This window comes from Camelus dromedarius, chromosome 11, assembly GCF_036321535.1.
Source record: "Camelus dromedarius isolate mCamDro1 chromosome 11, mCamDro1.pat, whole genome shotgun sequence".
NCBI classification, from domain to species: domain Eukaryota; kingdom Metazoa; phylum Chordata; class Mammalia; order Artiodactyla; family Camelidae; genus Camelus; species Camelus dromedarius.
In genome coordinates, this window is record NC_087446.1 from 58638705 (window position 1) to 58653400 (window position 14696).

At 48.5% G+C, this 14696-nt stretch overlaps 2 protein-coding genes across 5 annotated transcripts; one reads left to right on the plus strand and one right to left on the minus strand.

The window, feature by feature from the left end:
- Positions 1–1639: 1639 nt before the first annotated feature.
- Positions 1640–6460, minus strand: CDK2 (cyclin dependent kinase 2). 3 transcript variants are annotated; one of them, XM_064491118.1, is made up of 9 exons: positions 6382–6438; positions 6129–6296; positions 5318–5395; positions 5089–5209; positions 4240–4410; positions 3667–3768; positions 2856–2999; positions 2349–2552; positions 1640–2069 (listed from the first exon to the last, which is right to left on the minus strand). In XM_064491118.1, the coding sequence occupies exons 2-9, from the start codon at positions 6242–6244 to the stop codon at positions 1965–1967; spliced, it is 1041 nt and encodes a 346-aa protein (XP_064347188.1). In that variant the 5' UTR covers positions 6245–6296; positions 6382–6438; the 3' UTR covers positions 1640–1964. The 3 variants fall into 3 exon arrangements, with proteins under 3 accessions (XP_064347188.1, XP_010975197.1, XP_064347189.1); XM_010976895.3 differs by lacking the exon at positions 2856–2999 and having other exon boundaries at positions 6129–6459; XM_064491119.1 differs by lacking the exon at positions 1640–2069 and having other exon boundaries at positions 2415–2552; positions 2856–2908; positions 6129–6460.
- Positions 6461–7230: 770 nt separating this feature from the next.
- PMEL (premelanosome protein) lies at positions 7231–14654 on the plus strand. Of its 2 annotated transcripts, none has more exons than XM_064491122.1 (11): positions 7231–7338; positions 9295–9405; positions 9561–9707; positions 10410–10544; positions 10922–11083; positions 11323–11964; positions 12861–12977; positions 13218–13302; positions 13413–13618; positions 13697–13808; positions 14416–14654. In XM_064491122.1, exons 1-11 carry the CDS (start codon positions 7263–7265, stop codon positions 14555–14557), a joined length of 1935 nt encoding a protein of 644 aa, XP_064347192.1. In that variant the 5' UTR covers positions 7231–7262; the 3' UTR covers positions 14558–14654. The 2 variants fall into 2 exon arrangements, with proteins under 2 accessions (XP_064347192.1, XP_010975198.2); XM_010976896.3 differs by having other exon boundaries at positions 13721–13808.
- Positions 14655–14696: the final 42 nt, after the last annotated feature.

Sequence of the window (14696 nt, forward strand, 5' to 3'; positions counted from 1 at the left end):
AGCCTTAGGAAGGCCGCTACTGACCTTCGCCCCTCCCCCCGGATTTGGCGGGGGTTGCCTCCGGTGCCCCGCCCTCTATGACAAATTCGTGGGCGTGAAGGGAAATACCTCTCCTAGGGACCCGGAGCCTGGGAATTTAAGTACTCCTCTTGTCGGTGCTTTCTCCTTTCGGTGGGGCCCAAGAGCACAAGAATTTTGGGGGTGGCCCGCGGGCCTGCCTGAGATTTTTTCTTTTAGGTGAGGTTAAGACAATGGCAACTCTGAGAAGTGGTAGCTGAGGGAGGCATTAGCTCTTTTATAATGATTTTTCATGAAACGATTGATGTATTCTGAATCGTATGTAAATGTGTATAAAGTAGCCTTAGAAAACTTTGCTGTTAGTGATATGCAACAAAAAGGAAAAAAGACGAGCTTACTGGGAATTGCAGTGTCAAGGCAAATTCCCATGGAGCCCACTTTCAACCAAATTACTGTTCTTAAGCCCTTCCTAACACTGAAATTCTGGAACAGGCCCATTGTATGTGTGTGTATTTGGTCTGTGCGTGTTAGGGGGTCGGGGGCTAGATGCAGGTTTGTGGGGAAAGTGAAGTAGGAAATACATAGGCTTCAGTTTCCCCAGCTGTAAAATGGGGGCAATAATTCCCACTTCGCCCACCCTCGGGACTATCCCAATTTTATCACAGAAGTCAAAAAGGGGTGAGGTGGGTAACCCTGCACAGAGAGATTAGGAAAAGGAGGGGGTGGGGTCTGAAATCAATTATATGCACACATTCATATTCTCTCTCACAACATTCTTTCAGTAAATACACAAAAGTAAAAGAGTAAAAAGATGAACTATAAAACCAGGAACTTTTTTTTTTTTAATGAATTACAAACTAAATTACAAATAATGTTAATAGCAAGAACATTCAAGGACAAAAGGTGGGAGAAGAGAGACAAAATCATAAAAAGAGAAAAGGATTTTTTAAAGACATTTGCATTACAAATCCCAAGGTGCCCATGGCAACAAGTCCAATCATTCCGACTTAAAAAACTATTATAACCTGAAATATAAATATACTTGTTCATCCTTCTTTTAAAGAAAAAAAATTTTTTTCCCAACCCCCCCACTCAGTCCTAAAAGTGTCAGCATTCTCAAAATGATGTCTAAACCTTCACTTTCACTCCATGGGGTGGCCTTCAGAGGAAGATGGGAACTAGCACCTGAAGAATTAAGAATCTTAAAAAGAAGAGAAAATTTCAAACATCGTTCACTGTCTCCATAAGGCCTCAGTGAAGCAGTCCCTGTCCCAGAGCCTCCCAGACACTCCTTGCCTATAAAAGGGACAGGCAAGAAGACTAGGAGTAATCATTTCTACTGCAGCCCCACCAGGACTGTGGAGACTGGGAATCTGGAGTCTCCCAAACTATTAGGTGAGATGAAACACTAAAACTAAGATATAAACTGGTTGGACCTATTATTTAACCTAATTCTTTAAAACAGGACCCTCCCTATGTTTTTGTTTTGCTTTGTTTCCAAAAGTTCCAACTTAGCCCCTTCGCTTTCAGTTGGCCTTACAAACACAGTGGCTGCAGGAGGCTTGGGGTCTCTGTCATCCCGAACACAGAAAATAATAATTGCCGGGCTTTCAGAGACTGGGATGGCAAACCCTATATGGAGGAATGAGGAAGAGTCAATCTTTTTTTTTTTTTTCCTTAAATACCAGCCCTCCTAAGCAATGACTAAGAGGAGGGGGATAGGATGGTCGAGGCTGACATAAGTGCATCTAATACTGAAGCTTCCTTTCAATTTTACCTATTTCTCCCCTCCACCTGCTGTTTCCCCAGAGTTGGCTGGCTAAGAGGGGCAGGTGAGTGCTAAGGCAGCCAGACAAAATCAGTGGGCTAAGATCCCAGGACCAAGGCAGATCGGGCCCCCACTGGAGGAGAGGGTGATCCTGGAGGCAGGGGCTTGGAGAAGGACATCAGAGTCGAAGGTGGGGTACTGGCTTGGTCACATCCTGGAAGAAAGGGTGAGCCAGAGCTGCCTTTGCTGAAATCCGCTTGTTGGGGTCGTAGTGCAGCATTTGCTGGAGGGAGAGACGCATGCTGACTTCAGTAATGTGATAATGGACTGAATGGGCAGCAGGTGTTTTGAGAAATCAGGAAAATAGAATTCCTTTCACCCAAGGCAGAGTTCCTATTTCCCTCCTCCCTATATCTAATGGGTGCACAAATGACGAGAGGCAAGCAGGGGCTGGGGAGATGCTGAGACCAGGAGTCCAAGGCCTCATTCTTCTTTCATCTTGGAAAAACCCTGCCCTAGGGGAGCAACTGAGAAGAAATGGGTGCCCAGCCCCCACTCTCACCGATAACAAGCTCCGTCCATCTTCATCCAGCGGAGGCACAACTTTGCTAAAATCTTGCCTGGCCCACTTTGGGAAACTCGGCTTATAATCAGGCATAGAAGTAACTCCTGGCCAAACCACCTCATCAGGGGTCCCCAGAGTCCGAAAGATCCGGAAGAGTTGATCGATCTCAGAATCTCCGGGGAATAGGGCCCGGCGAGTCACCTGAAAATGGGGAGAGAGGAAAGGCCAAGACCCACATTGACGTCAGTAAAAACTGCCCACTGAATAATGCGGGTTCCCACAGGCAGTGGAAGGTCAGCAGGGCCCCATGACTCCCTCCCCAGGGCTTTTCATGGGGTCAGTCACACAGAGCCTGAGACAATGAAGTCCCTTCATCTGTCTCCTTGCCCCCTCCTTCCTTCCCCCAACCATGGCTTTGCAGATCCCCAAGGCTGGGTGGGGCTGGGAGGGGGTGAATGTCTGGGGTGCCACTGACGTGTAGCAAAGGGATCCCAAGCCACTCACGGGGTGTGGGGTAGACACTTCGGTCATCCCCCCTCCTTGTGATGCAGCCACTTCTAGATAGGAGCACAGCGGGCAGAGACTGTGTCTTCCATTTCTTCTGTGTTCCCCATAGCACCTAGCATGGTGCTGGGTACACACTAGGTGCTTAACAAATATTTTTTGATGAATTGAGAGATGAATATGGGCAATTGTAGGTAATGCACTGGGGATAAATTCACATTATATTTATAGGCTAATGGTCTCCAAGCCCCCAGTTATAACCCAGATAAGGGATCAGAAAACATGCTGCTGATTTGATTTGAAAACTCAGCTCGCTCCACTGTTGTATTAAAGGGGATGAGAGCTCTCTTATAAGGCTGGGCCTCAGGGATCCTTCAATCTGAAAAGCCAGAGGTGGAGGGGGGACGTGATCTAAGTCTGCAGTTTAAATAAAAGGTGTGGATAAGGTGAAGACAATTGGTTTCATCACATTCCTGGTACCCTACAATAAGGTCTACAGGCCAAAAGAAGGAGACACTAAATGGAACTCATTCCCCAAATATATGCAGACTACAGCTAAAACAGCTGTAGAAATGATTTAGCTCAATTCAGGGATGAGACATGTATAGTGCGTGCTAAGGCTGTTTGAGGATATCCTAACATTGTGGGTGGCATCAGGGTTGACAGTCCTTTCCCCACCACCCCTCTGTGCTACTCTAGAGGAAGAACCTTGTGATAAGAGAACGGCCATGATTCTGGGCCAAGAAACAGTTTGGTTGTTCTTGAATGTGGGGAGGAGTGGGCTGGGTGGAACTCGGGCATGCCTCCGTACCATCTCAGCAAAGATGCAGCCCAGGCTCCAGATGTCCACTGCTGTGGAGTAGTATTTGCAGCCCAGAAGGATTTCAGGTGCTCGGTACCACAGAGTCACCACCTGGGGACAAGAGCAGGAAGGGGAGGGTGGTGTAGGGGGCATAGAGATGCCCATATCTCAGCTTCTCAACACTAGTCTGCTAACTCTCAGCTTCTTAAAAAGCAACTTCTTTCCCTCCGTCTTTCCCTTTCTCACCCCTGTGATTTCCCCTAAGTAAAATAACCACATACAACTTCTTAGCTCAGAGTTAACCTAGCCCCTGGCTCTCAGGACCATATTTTCTGAAAGCCCAATTTGCGACCTTCCTGGAAAACTTGAGGCAAGTGATCATAATTTTAATGCTGTGCCATCCAGCTCTCCTGGCTTGATATCAAACTATGAACTCTGTGCATACTCTAAGACCTCTTGGGGTGTCAGAGATACTTTCCATCTAGTGAGAGAGAAACTGCTGGCTAGATATTTTTAGTAACTTTGTGAATGTCCCTGTTAACACCTCCCAGGAAGTTAAGAGAAGACATGCCGAGAACTCACCTCATGAGTGTAAGTACGAACAGGGACTCCAAAGGCTCTGGCTAGTCCAAAGTCAGCTAGTTTTATGGACCCCTCTGCGTTGATAAGCAGATTTTGAGGTTTGAGGTCTCGGTGCAGGACGCGATGAGAATGGCAGAAAGCTAGGCCCTGGAGCAGCTGGAACAGATAGCTCTGAAGAGGGGAGAGAAAAGACTGTTTTTCCATCACAGTGAGCAGATTAGGGACTGCTCTGTGCCTCTAAAGTTCTACTAAAGCCTTTACTATATTAAGTTATAATTACATGTTAACAAGCAATTTCTCCCAGTGGACCCTCAGTCCAGTGAGGATAAAGATCAGGTCTTATTCAGTTTTGCATCTCTTTTCCATATCTTGTGTCCAGCACAGTGAAGGTGTTCAGTAAATGTGTGTTGAATAAATGTTTGTTGACAGATTGAAAGTAGCTCCAGGAGTAAAGAACCCAGCAAAACAGACAACCCAGAAACTGACTGGCTATTTTCCGCACCAAACAGGTGGAAAAGCTCTTTGGAGGAATCTACCAAGTGCCCTTAAGTCTGATTTATCTGAGTTTCAGCTCATCTTCCACCTGAGCTAAGTTGACTCACTAGAGTTTCAACTTCTTTGATTCTCCTGCCCAGCCCTAGGGTTAATAAGCATAATAAGCATAATAAGCAGTGAAAGAGCCACATACAAATAACAAAAGAGTGTGTGTGTATGTGTGTATTGGGGGTGGGGTGGGGATGAGGACTGGGAAGGAAGCCAAGATCACAAATCATCACTCAGTCTGGATTGCCTGCCTTCAGTCCCCAAAAGACATGCCCACGTTGGAGAGAAGGTGATAAGAAGGATTACCTTGATAAGGGGAAGAGGAATGCCAGTGAGAGCAGAGGCATCCATGAATTTCTTGAGATCCTGGTGCAGAAACTCAAAAACCAGGTAGAGTTTGTTTTCTGTGTGAATGACATCCAGCAGCCTAGGGAAAGGGAGTCCAGGAATAGAGGTGAAGGAGAGAAATGCCTAGACAACACACACAGAACACATCCTCCTTTACTGTCAGAGCACCTCCCAGATACATACTTACTTGACAATATTAGGGTGGTTAAGCTCCTTAAGCAGAGAGATCTCTCGTATGGCAGTACTGGGTACACCCTCCGTCTCACTTGGAGAAGTTGGGAAAGCAGAGATGGGAATGTGGTTACAAATATTCCTTTCCCCCCAGCCCAGTCACTCTTCCCACTCCCCTACAGAGACACCACCCCAGCATCCCCTAGGAAAGGGAAAGAAGGGGGGCTGTAGGGGTTAATTTATGGGTGGACAGGGAAAGGGAATGGCTTTTGGATACATTAAGATCATTATTTCTTCTTTTCCCGAGGGTAGGTTAGCAGAGCCTCCTGGTGAAGGTGAAGAAGGTTAACAGAAAAAAAAAAAAAAAAAAAAGGAGTAGCAGCACCGAGCCTCTCTAGAGGGGCCAGTGAGGTTCAACTGCCATTCTTTTGAAAGAGGGAGAGAATTCTAAGATGAGGGTGGGGTTGGGGCAGTGAGGAGGGCCTATCATTCAAAAAGGTGCTCTTTACTGCTTACCACAAAACCCAACTACACGGGAGTCCTGGGCCCCCTCTCAGAGGCCTCCTTCCTCCTCTTCTTGAGTCTTTCTGACTGTACATTTGGGGGTCATAACCCGGCTTTGGGGAGGAAATTTACCATGGATTCTACAGTACCTTATATTCTCCACAGGGAAATCCTCTACTGTCCTTCAACCCACCTCTCCACTTCCAAAGAAGTCGCTCCCTGCTACCTTCCGGTCCCTGGATGGCTACCCAACTGTTAGGGTGGGGGTGGGGGGCACTCAAGGAACTCCCGAGTTAGGAGTCCCGGGTACAGAGGCCACTCACGTGTCCAGGCGGATTTTTTTAAGCGCCACCACTTCTCCCGTCACCTTGTTTTTGGCTTTGTACACAACTCCGTACGTGCCCTCTCCGATCTTTTCCACTTTTTGGAAGTTCTCCATGAAGCGCTAGCGAGTCGGGTCAGCCCGGCCCTGGAGCGGGGGCCTGGGAACCCTGCAGAAAGCGGCACCCAGCTCTCAGGGGCCGAGGAGGGGGAACAGGGCCCAGCACCGCGACCCCAGGTCGGGATGGAACGCACTGTATCTCTCGCTCTTGTCAATTTGTCCAACTTGAAACAATGTTGCCGCCTCCCCCCCCAGTTCCCGACCGCCACCAGAGGCCCCGCCCCTCCTTCCCGCGTTTCCATGGCTCCGCCCCCAGGCCCTCCTATTGGCCAACGTCAGAGGGGCGGTGCCAGTCGTGCGCCCCGCGCCGCAAATGACCCCGCCCCTCACAAGTTTGATTCTGAGGGATATTAAGATAAGTTTCAACCTAGGTAGGGAGGTCGAATACCTGTTTCCAAGTATTTGATTTGGACTCGAGAATCCTACCTGTGTCCTGAGTCTGTAAGGATTTCCTGATCTCTAAATCGCCGTTTTCACCACCCCCGGGAAAATGTGTACTGATCTGAGATTAAATTCCACCTGGCCCAAGGAGATTCCTCTGAAAAGCAGGAAGCTGGGAATCTCATTGTAAGAATTTCCTGGGCCTCAGAGGAGTCGTTGCCTCCGCCTCTCAGACTACCCGGAAATTGTCTCTCTTTGTTTTTGGATGCAGGGTCACTGTTTCTAAAGTCTTTTTGAGAGGTTCTAAATTTGACTCACAACTGATTGATCTACTCTTCCATGGTGAATAGTGTGTACCGGTACGTGTTGTGTTACTTAGCTGCCCTTCAGTCAGTTCTTTCCCAGGAGGATAGAGTGTGAGAAGATGAGAATGACTCTGAAACCAGAAACTCACTGAGTAGCAAGATGTCCAGGGACAGGATCCCTCGTCAGTTCTGCCTTTCTCAGGTCCTCTTGCTCCTCCCAGGCCTCCCTTAGAAGGAGAGGAGGAAGGGCTATGCAAATGAGCACCCCTTTCTTATATAGGGGCTTGTCCCACCTTCCAGCACCTTTGGTTGCTGGAAGAAAGAACAGGATGGATCTGGTGGTGAGAAAATACCTTCTCCATGTGGCTGTGATGGGTGTTTTTCTGACTGTGGGGGCCACAGAAGGTGAGTGTGGGATATGTGGATACAAACAAGTGTAAATTTGGGGTTGCACGCCTGCTCTGGCTTTCCGCTTCCTAATGGGAGATAGCAGCAATGCTTCTGGCTTCTCTCCCAATTTGATTTAGTGAGTGTCTGGGCACCTGAGCTCCCTCCCCACATGGAGATTTGGGACTGAGCCTGAAAATAATCCCATCTGCTTGGAAGGGCAAGAGAATAGTGAATCTTTCTGGTCCTAATCCTAAAACCCCTTGGGCAGTGAGCTGGAACAGGTCTCCAAAAGGGGCGAAATGAATGGGAGACTTTTAGACAATGTCTCAGGCACTTGGGATAGGGTATTTAACGTGAGGAGAAAGAGAATGTGGTATTGGATAGAAAGGTAATGAGGCGCCACACCCCCTCTTTGGGATGGGCATGGGTGAACACAGCCCAGGCTTTGGCTCTGTTACTGGAAGAGACAGGCAGAGGGGTCTCAGCTGAGTATCACATGAAAGGGCTCTGGGGGATTGGAGCCTCGTGACAGGAGTGAGCGGTGGGGGTGGAGATGGTGAGAGGGTCTGGAATGTCCCGTGCTGCTCTGAGGAGGGAGGGTTGGGCATGGAGAAAGAATGGGACATCTTATGACTCTTTTGCTCTAGTGGTGGGATGCTCAATGGGCGATTCCAGATCCTCCCCAGCAGAATCCACCAGGTTTCCAGCACACATTACAAATGGAGTGAGGACAGTTTTTGCTGTGCTGAAATATGTATATCAAATCCCTGTGCCACCATTTCTCTAGATCTCACAGACTTCTAGGAAGTTCTCCTTGATCTGACTTCCCTCACTTATGGTGCAGTTTCAAGTCTTTCCCTTTTACTGTGTTTCCTAATGTATTTTGAAAATATTTTGTTCATATGTGTCCACCTGACGCTCTTAAAATACTATGCTTACTTTCTGAATCCTGATTTTTAAAATCAGAAAAAGGCATTTTTAGATATTCATGAAATTTTATATGGACTGCGTTTGATAATTTTGTCTGGTGTGAACTGACATGCTCATTCAAGAAAATATTTTTAAAATTTTTTTACAGGTACATACTGAATTTGTAGGATTTAAAATAACATGATGTCTGGGATTTACTTTTAAATATATTAGTCAAAAAACAAAACAGCAACAACAATAAAGAATAGATAAAGCCAATGTGGCAAAAGCTGAGAATTGTTGGATCTGGGCGAGACATACGGAGATCCATCTTGTCCCCTTTTCTCAGACCTCTGTCTTGGTCAGTTATAATAATTTTATTTGGCCCCACGCCCAACTTCTACCTTTCTGATCCATCCTCCTCACTGCCTGCCATAGTGGTCCTTCTAAAACACAAATCTGATCTTATTCAAAAACTTCTGAAGGGTGAATTGTATGGTACGTGAATTCTATCTCAATAAAACAAACTAAGAAAATCTTCTCAGGCAGCTTTGCCCACAGGAGAAAAGCCCCCAGCCCCTCTTCTTGGCCTCATCTCTCACAGTGTACGTCACCACATCGCCTAGTGGTCCCCTGTCATGCGTGTGCTTGCATACCGCCATGTGTCTGCTCAGGCTGGGCCTCCTGCCTGGAGTGCTTTATCCCACAGGCCAGCTTCTCATAGAATCTTTCCCAATATACCAGAGTGGAACTGTCAGTTTAGTTTGTCATTTTGTTGTACTTCGTGCATGTCTATTATGGCTCATATTATACAGCGCCTGGAATTTATAATAATTTATGCATATGTCTATTTCATATACTTTAACTTGAATCCCTTCAGGACCATTTCTTTTTCATTTCTTAAGTTCTCTGAACCTAGCACAGTGCCTGGTATGAGGTGGGTATTCAGTAAATTAAAATATACTTTGAATGTGAGAATGAGTGGGGTGACATGAGACATTGTTATCCCTTGAGAAGGGAGTGAGAGATGACCTTAGGGCCCTCATGGTACCTTCCTTTTAGGACCCAGAGACCGGGATTGGCTTGGTGTCTCAAGGCAGCTCAGAACTAAATCATGGAACAGGAAGCTTTATCCAGAGTGGACAGAAATCCAGGGGTCTGACTGCTGGAGAGGTGGGAACTTGGCAATTTCTGGGGAGGGCATGGTAGGAATGGGGTGGGGAGAGGAGTAAGAACTGGGCTGAATGTAGCTTGGGAAGATAGGAAGGGAAAAGGCAAGTGGGGAGGGGAAGCCAAGGAGTCCCAGCTAATGCAGCTACCCTTTTCAGGTGGCCAGGTCTCCCTGAAGGTCAGCAATGATGGGCCTACACTGGTTGGGGCAAATGCTTCCTTCTCTATTGCCCTTCAGTTTCCTAAAAGCCAAAAGGTGCTGCCAGATGGACAGGTCATTTGGACCAACAACACCATCATCAATGGTGAGTACCTCTCTCCTCCAGGCCTCATTCCCAGGGCTCAGAATCCCTGGTACCCTCAGTGAGCTCAAGGAATGACCCTTCTTCTTCTACTTCTTTTCCCCCACAAATTATAAATGTCATACATATTCATTGTAGAAAAATTAGAAAACACAGATAAGGAAGAAGAAAAAAGATTATAGTCCCTCAAATAGGGGACAGAAGACCCAGTTGATATAGAAGTTGGACAGACTTGGTTTTAAACTTGTTAGTAGTATGTGACCCTGGGCAAATCACTTAATTGTTTTGTGCTTCCACTCCCTTATCTGTAGGTTGGGGATGATACCTATTTTAAAAGTTGTTGTAAGGGATTAAAATGTGATAATATATAAATAATTTAGCAAAATGCCTGCCCTAGGCTACAGTGAAGGCTCAATAAATGTTAGTTGAGCTGTTATTTTTCCTTTCCCACTAGCTAGAGTAAATCATCCTAAACATTCTGACATATGGCCTTCCAATCTCTTTCCTATGCTAAGTATATACATAAGAATCTTTAATTATAGTTTCCATCCTCCCCCACCATCACCCCAAATGGGTTATACTGAGGAGAACATATTTTGTAGCTCAGGAGTATTCCTAGAGCCTGTCTCTGGGAGCCATGTTTAAGGTTTTGGTGTATAGTAAGGAATGCCAGAGTTTGAGGGGGACTCTGTATCTTCCTTTCAGGGAGTCAGGTGTGGGGAGGACAGCCAGTGTATTCCCAGGAACCTGATGATACCTGTGTCTTCCCTGATGGGGGGTCCTGCCCATCTGGCCCCTCATCTCGGAGGAGAAGCTTTGTTTATGTATGGAAGACCTGGGGTAAGAGACTCCATTCTTTGGCCTGTTTTCCACACTTGGATTCACCTCTTCCTGCCTGATCCCCTTCCTTTTGGCCTCATCCCTTAAACTCTGTGAGTTTCCATAGTCTTCACTTCCCCCATGACTCCTTCCTCTTCCATAGCACCTAGTCAATTCTGTTACAGTTCTTTCTGGGAACCATTCTCCAATTACAGTCCCATCCCACAGAACCTTTCATTAGGACTCCTTTCCTGCCCCCCATATATAAGCTTCCCTCTGAAATTACCATCCTCAATACATCTCCTGACCTTCCTTCTCTGGTTGTCTTTTCTCTAATCCTGCCTCAGTTCCCTTTGACTAGTAACCCCCTTCCCTACTTTTCCTTCCAAAAACCTCAGGCCAATACTGGCAAGTTCTGGGGGGCCCAGTGTCCGGGCTGAGCATTGGGACAGGCACAGCAGTGCTGGGCACACACACCATGGAAGTGACTGTCTACCACCGCCGGGGGTCCCAGAGCTACGTACCCCTCGCTCACTCCCGCTCAGCTTTCATCATTACTGGTAAGGATTTAGGAAGGGACAAGGCCATTCGCAGGAGATGGGGAAGTTTGGCTGGACAGGAAAGAGGAAAGAGGTAATGGTGTGTAACCTTAAAGGGGCAGAGCCAGGAAGATGTGGGCAGAGGAATGTGGGGCTTGGAGCCAGTGAAGGGCCAGTCAGCTTGGGGTTGGAGGGTGTGGCTGTGAAAGGGGAAGCTCTGGCCCAGGCCTGGTCCTCACTTTTTCTGGCTCCAATCCCAGACCAGGTGCCCTTCTCCGTGAGCGTGTCTCAGCTGCAGGCATTGGATGGAGGCAACAAGCACTTCCTGAGAAAGCAACCTCTGACCTTTGCCCTCCAGCTCCACGACCCTAGTGGCTATTTGGCTGGGGCTGACCTCTCCTACACCTGGGACTTCGGAGACAGTACTGGGACCCTGATCTCTCGGGCACTTGTGGTCACTCACACTTACCTAGAGCCTGGCCCAGTCACTGCCCAGGTGGTGCTGCAGGCTGCCATTCCCCTCACCTCCTGTGGCTCCTCCCCAGTTCCAGGCACCACAGCCAGGCAAGTGCCTACTGCAGAAGTCGTAGGTACTACTCCTGGTCAGGTGCCAACTGCAGAGCCCTCTGGAACCACAGCTGTGCAGGTGCCAACCACAGAGGGCACAGGCACTACACCTGAGCAGGTACCAACCTCAGAAGCCATAGGTACCACACCTGCAGAGATGCCAACTGCCGAGGCCATAGGTACCACACCTGAAGTGCCAGCCGCAGAGCCCTCTGGGACCACAGCTGCACAGGTGACAACTACAGAGTTGGTAGAGGGCACTGCTGGAGAGGCACCCACCCCTGAGCCTGAGGGTCCAGATGCCAGCCCATTCATGCCTACAGAAAGGATTACAGGTAAGGGGGCCAGTGTGAATGAGGTTTGAGGTGGGGCATTTGTCACCACTCTAAAGAGCTGAAGGACTTACTCAGGACCCGGATGTTACCCCATCCTTAGCTTTAGCAGTGGAGTCCCTTCAGTCTTCACTGGTTTTAAAGTCCCTTAAGTTCCTCTTTTTTTTTTTTTTTTTTTTTGCAGGGGAGGTAATTAGGTTTATTTATTTGTTTTTTTCAGTGGAGGTACTGGGGATTGAACCCAGGACCTTGTGCATTCTAAGCATGCACTTTACCACTTGAGCTATACTCCACTCCCCACAAGTTCCTTTTAATGGCATGGAATAGATCTGGAGTTCAGGAAACCAGGGTCTTCCTCTAGGCCATGGGGAGAGAACTTGTTGCTTCTCTACCCATGAAAAGAGCTGTTCCCTGAAGGGAAGGTCAGAGAGCAGACTGTAACCATTTACATAATATTTATATCTCATTTTCTGATTACTGTAAATGCACAGAAATCTTTCCCAGACTCTGACACCAATTCCCACCCCACCCACCTGGATCCCTACCCCAAAGCAGGCCTACCTGGGACTGTGGTAGGAACACTGAAAAGGGAGGACTGAGATAGTGATGCTTAGATGAGTTAACGTGTGTTGAGTGTCTAGGCCATGACCTGGCACAGTGTGGGGTGTGATATTTGAGATTTTTAAAAACGCCAACTCTACCCGTGTGACCCAGGAGCAGTCATTTTTCCTCCTGGGCCTCAGTTTTCTTATCTATAAAATGAGACTTCCCAGGTCTTGTCTGATTCCAAGCCTGGATCCAGTAGCTCTGGCCCTACCTGGAAAAAATGCCTGCTTGGCCTCTGTTTCCAGGTGAGTCATTTGTCTCCTGACTTTTCCTCTTTGATCCTCTCCTGCCAGGCTCCCAGAGCCCTCTGCTGGATGGCACAGCTGCCTTAATCCTGGTGAAGCGACAAGTCCCCCTGGATTGTGTTCTGTATCGATATGGCTCTTTTTCCCTCACCCTGGACATTGTCCGTGAGTCTTGTGTATTTTGGGGGTTGCTAGAGGGAGGCGTGTGCTGCCTAGGGCTGCCGAGTGGAAGCACAGCTTGAAAGGAGGAAGCTCACCTGGACAAGAATAATACCCATATCCCAGCGTTTTCATTTGAAGGCAGGAGGATGGGGTTGGAGAAACAGCCCTAGGCTGTTCCTGTCCGTGGGCCTTTGGGGAGGACTGGGAGAGGAACTCCAGACTTAAAATCCTGCAACTTTGCAGAGGGCATTGAGAGTGCTGAGATACTGCAGGCTGTGCCATCCAGCGAAGGGGATGCATTTGAGCTGACTGTGTCTTGCCAAGGCAGGTGAGTAGCCCACTGGTTGCCTTGAGAACTCTTGGGTTGACTGTTGCCCCACACTCTGGTGTCTAGTGTTCCTTCCCAGACCCCCTGACATAAGGTGACATCTCTCCCAGACTACCCAAGGAAGCCTGTATGGACATCTCATCGCCAGGGTGCCAGCCCCCTGCCCAGCGGCTGTGTCAGCCTGTGCCACCCAGCCCAACCTGCCAGCTGGTTCTGCACCAGGTACTGACGGGTGGCTCGGGGACCTACTGCCTCAATGTGTCTTTGACTGATACCAACAGCCTGGCAATGGTCAGCACCCAGCTTGTCATGCCTGGTAGGTACTTGGACAAGAGGTAGGATGAAGCAGGGGAGTGGCAGAAGCTACCTGACAGGAAGCAGACACTGACTGTAGCTCTGTCTGGGATTCTGCTCGTAGGTCAAGAAGCAGGCCTCGGGCAGGCTCCCCTGTTCGTGGGCATCGTGCTGGGGCTGATGGCTTTGCTGCTTGCATCTCTGATATATAGGTGAGAGCCCCACCATCCAGCTCACACCCCCTTATCCCTCATTTCCACCACTCACTTTTCTTCAAGGGAAGAAGCACAGGGAGGGAGCACAGTGTCCAGGAAGGAGCCCAGACTTGGAAGTTAAACAGGCCTGGATTGCGGTCTTCCTGGTGGCACTTCAGGGGAAGTAGCTTAACCTTTCTGAGCCTCTGAAAAATAGGAAAACTAATACCTGCCCTGTGGGGCTATTGTCAGGATTCCAGACCATGGGGTTATGAAGCATCTGGTTCTGAAGCAAGAGTACAATAAATGATGATGTTGATGACTGTTAATAATAACATGAAGAGTGGAGGAGTTTGGGTGAACTGAGTTTTCCACCCATAACAAGGCAACTCCCCAGGCCTAGAGTGCCAGGTCCTCAAGGCAAGGAAGCTTGTAGGGAGAGAGGGGCATGGACAGAGGCTACCACAAAAACAGGAGAGGATGAACCCTGTTAGTAAGAAGGGGAGGGAGCTCGGATCCAGGCCAAGTAAACCTGGGATAGCGTTTATCCTCTTCTTTGGAGAAGCACAAACGGGCTGCCCTGGACCATTGCTAACCAGTATCCCCCCTTTTCTCCCAATATCAGGCGCAGACTTGTGAAGCGGGGCTCGGATCTCCCCGTTCCCCAGCTGCCACAATGTAGAACCCACTGGCTGCGTCTGCCCTGGCTCTTCCGCTCTTGCCCCATTGGGGAGAGCAGGCCCCTCCTCAGTGGGCAGCAGGTCTGAGTACCCTCATGTGATGTCATGATTTACCCAGGGGGGGACAGCAATGTCTGTCTTTTCCTCAGTCTTCCCTTGGAGACTACCATTGCCTGAAATAAACACTCAGAACCTGGTGCTGCTTTTTCCTTGCTTCTGGGAGAAT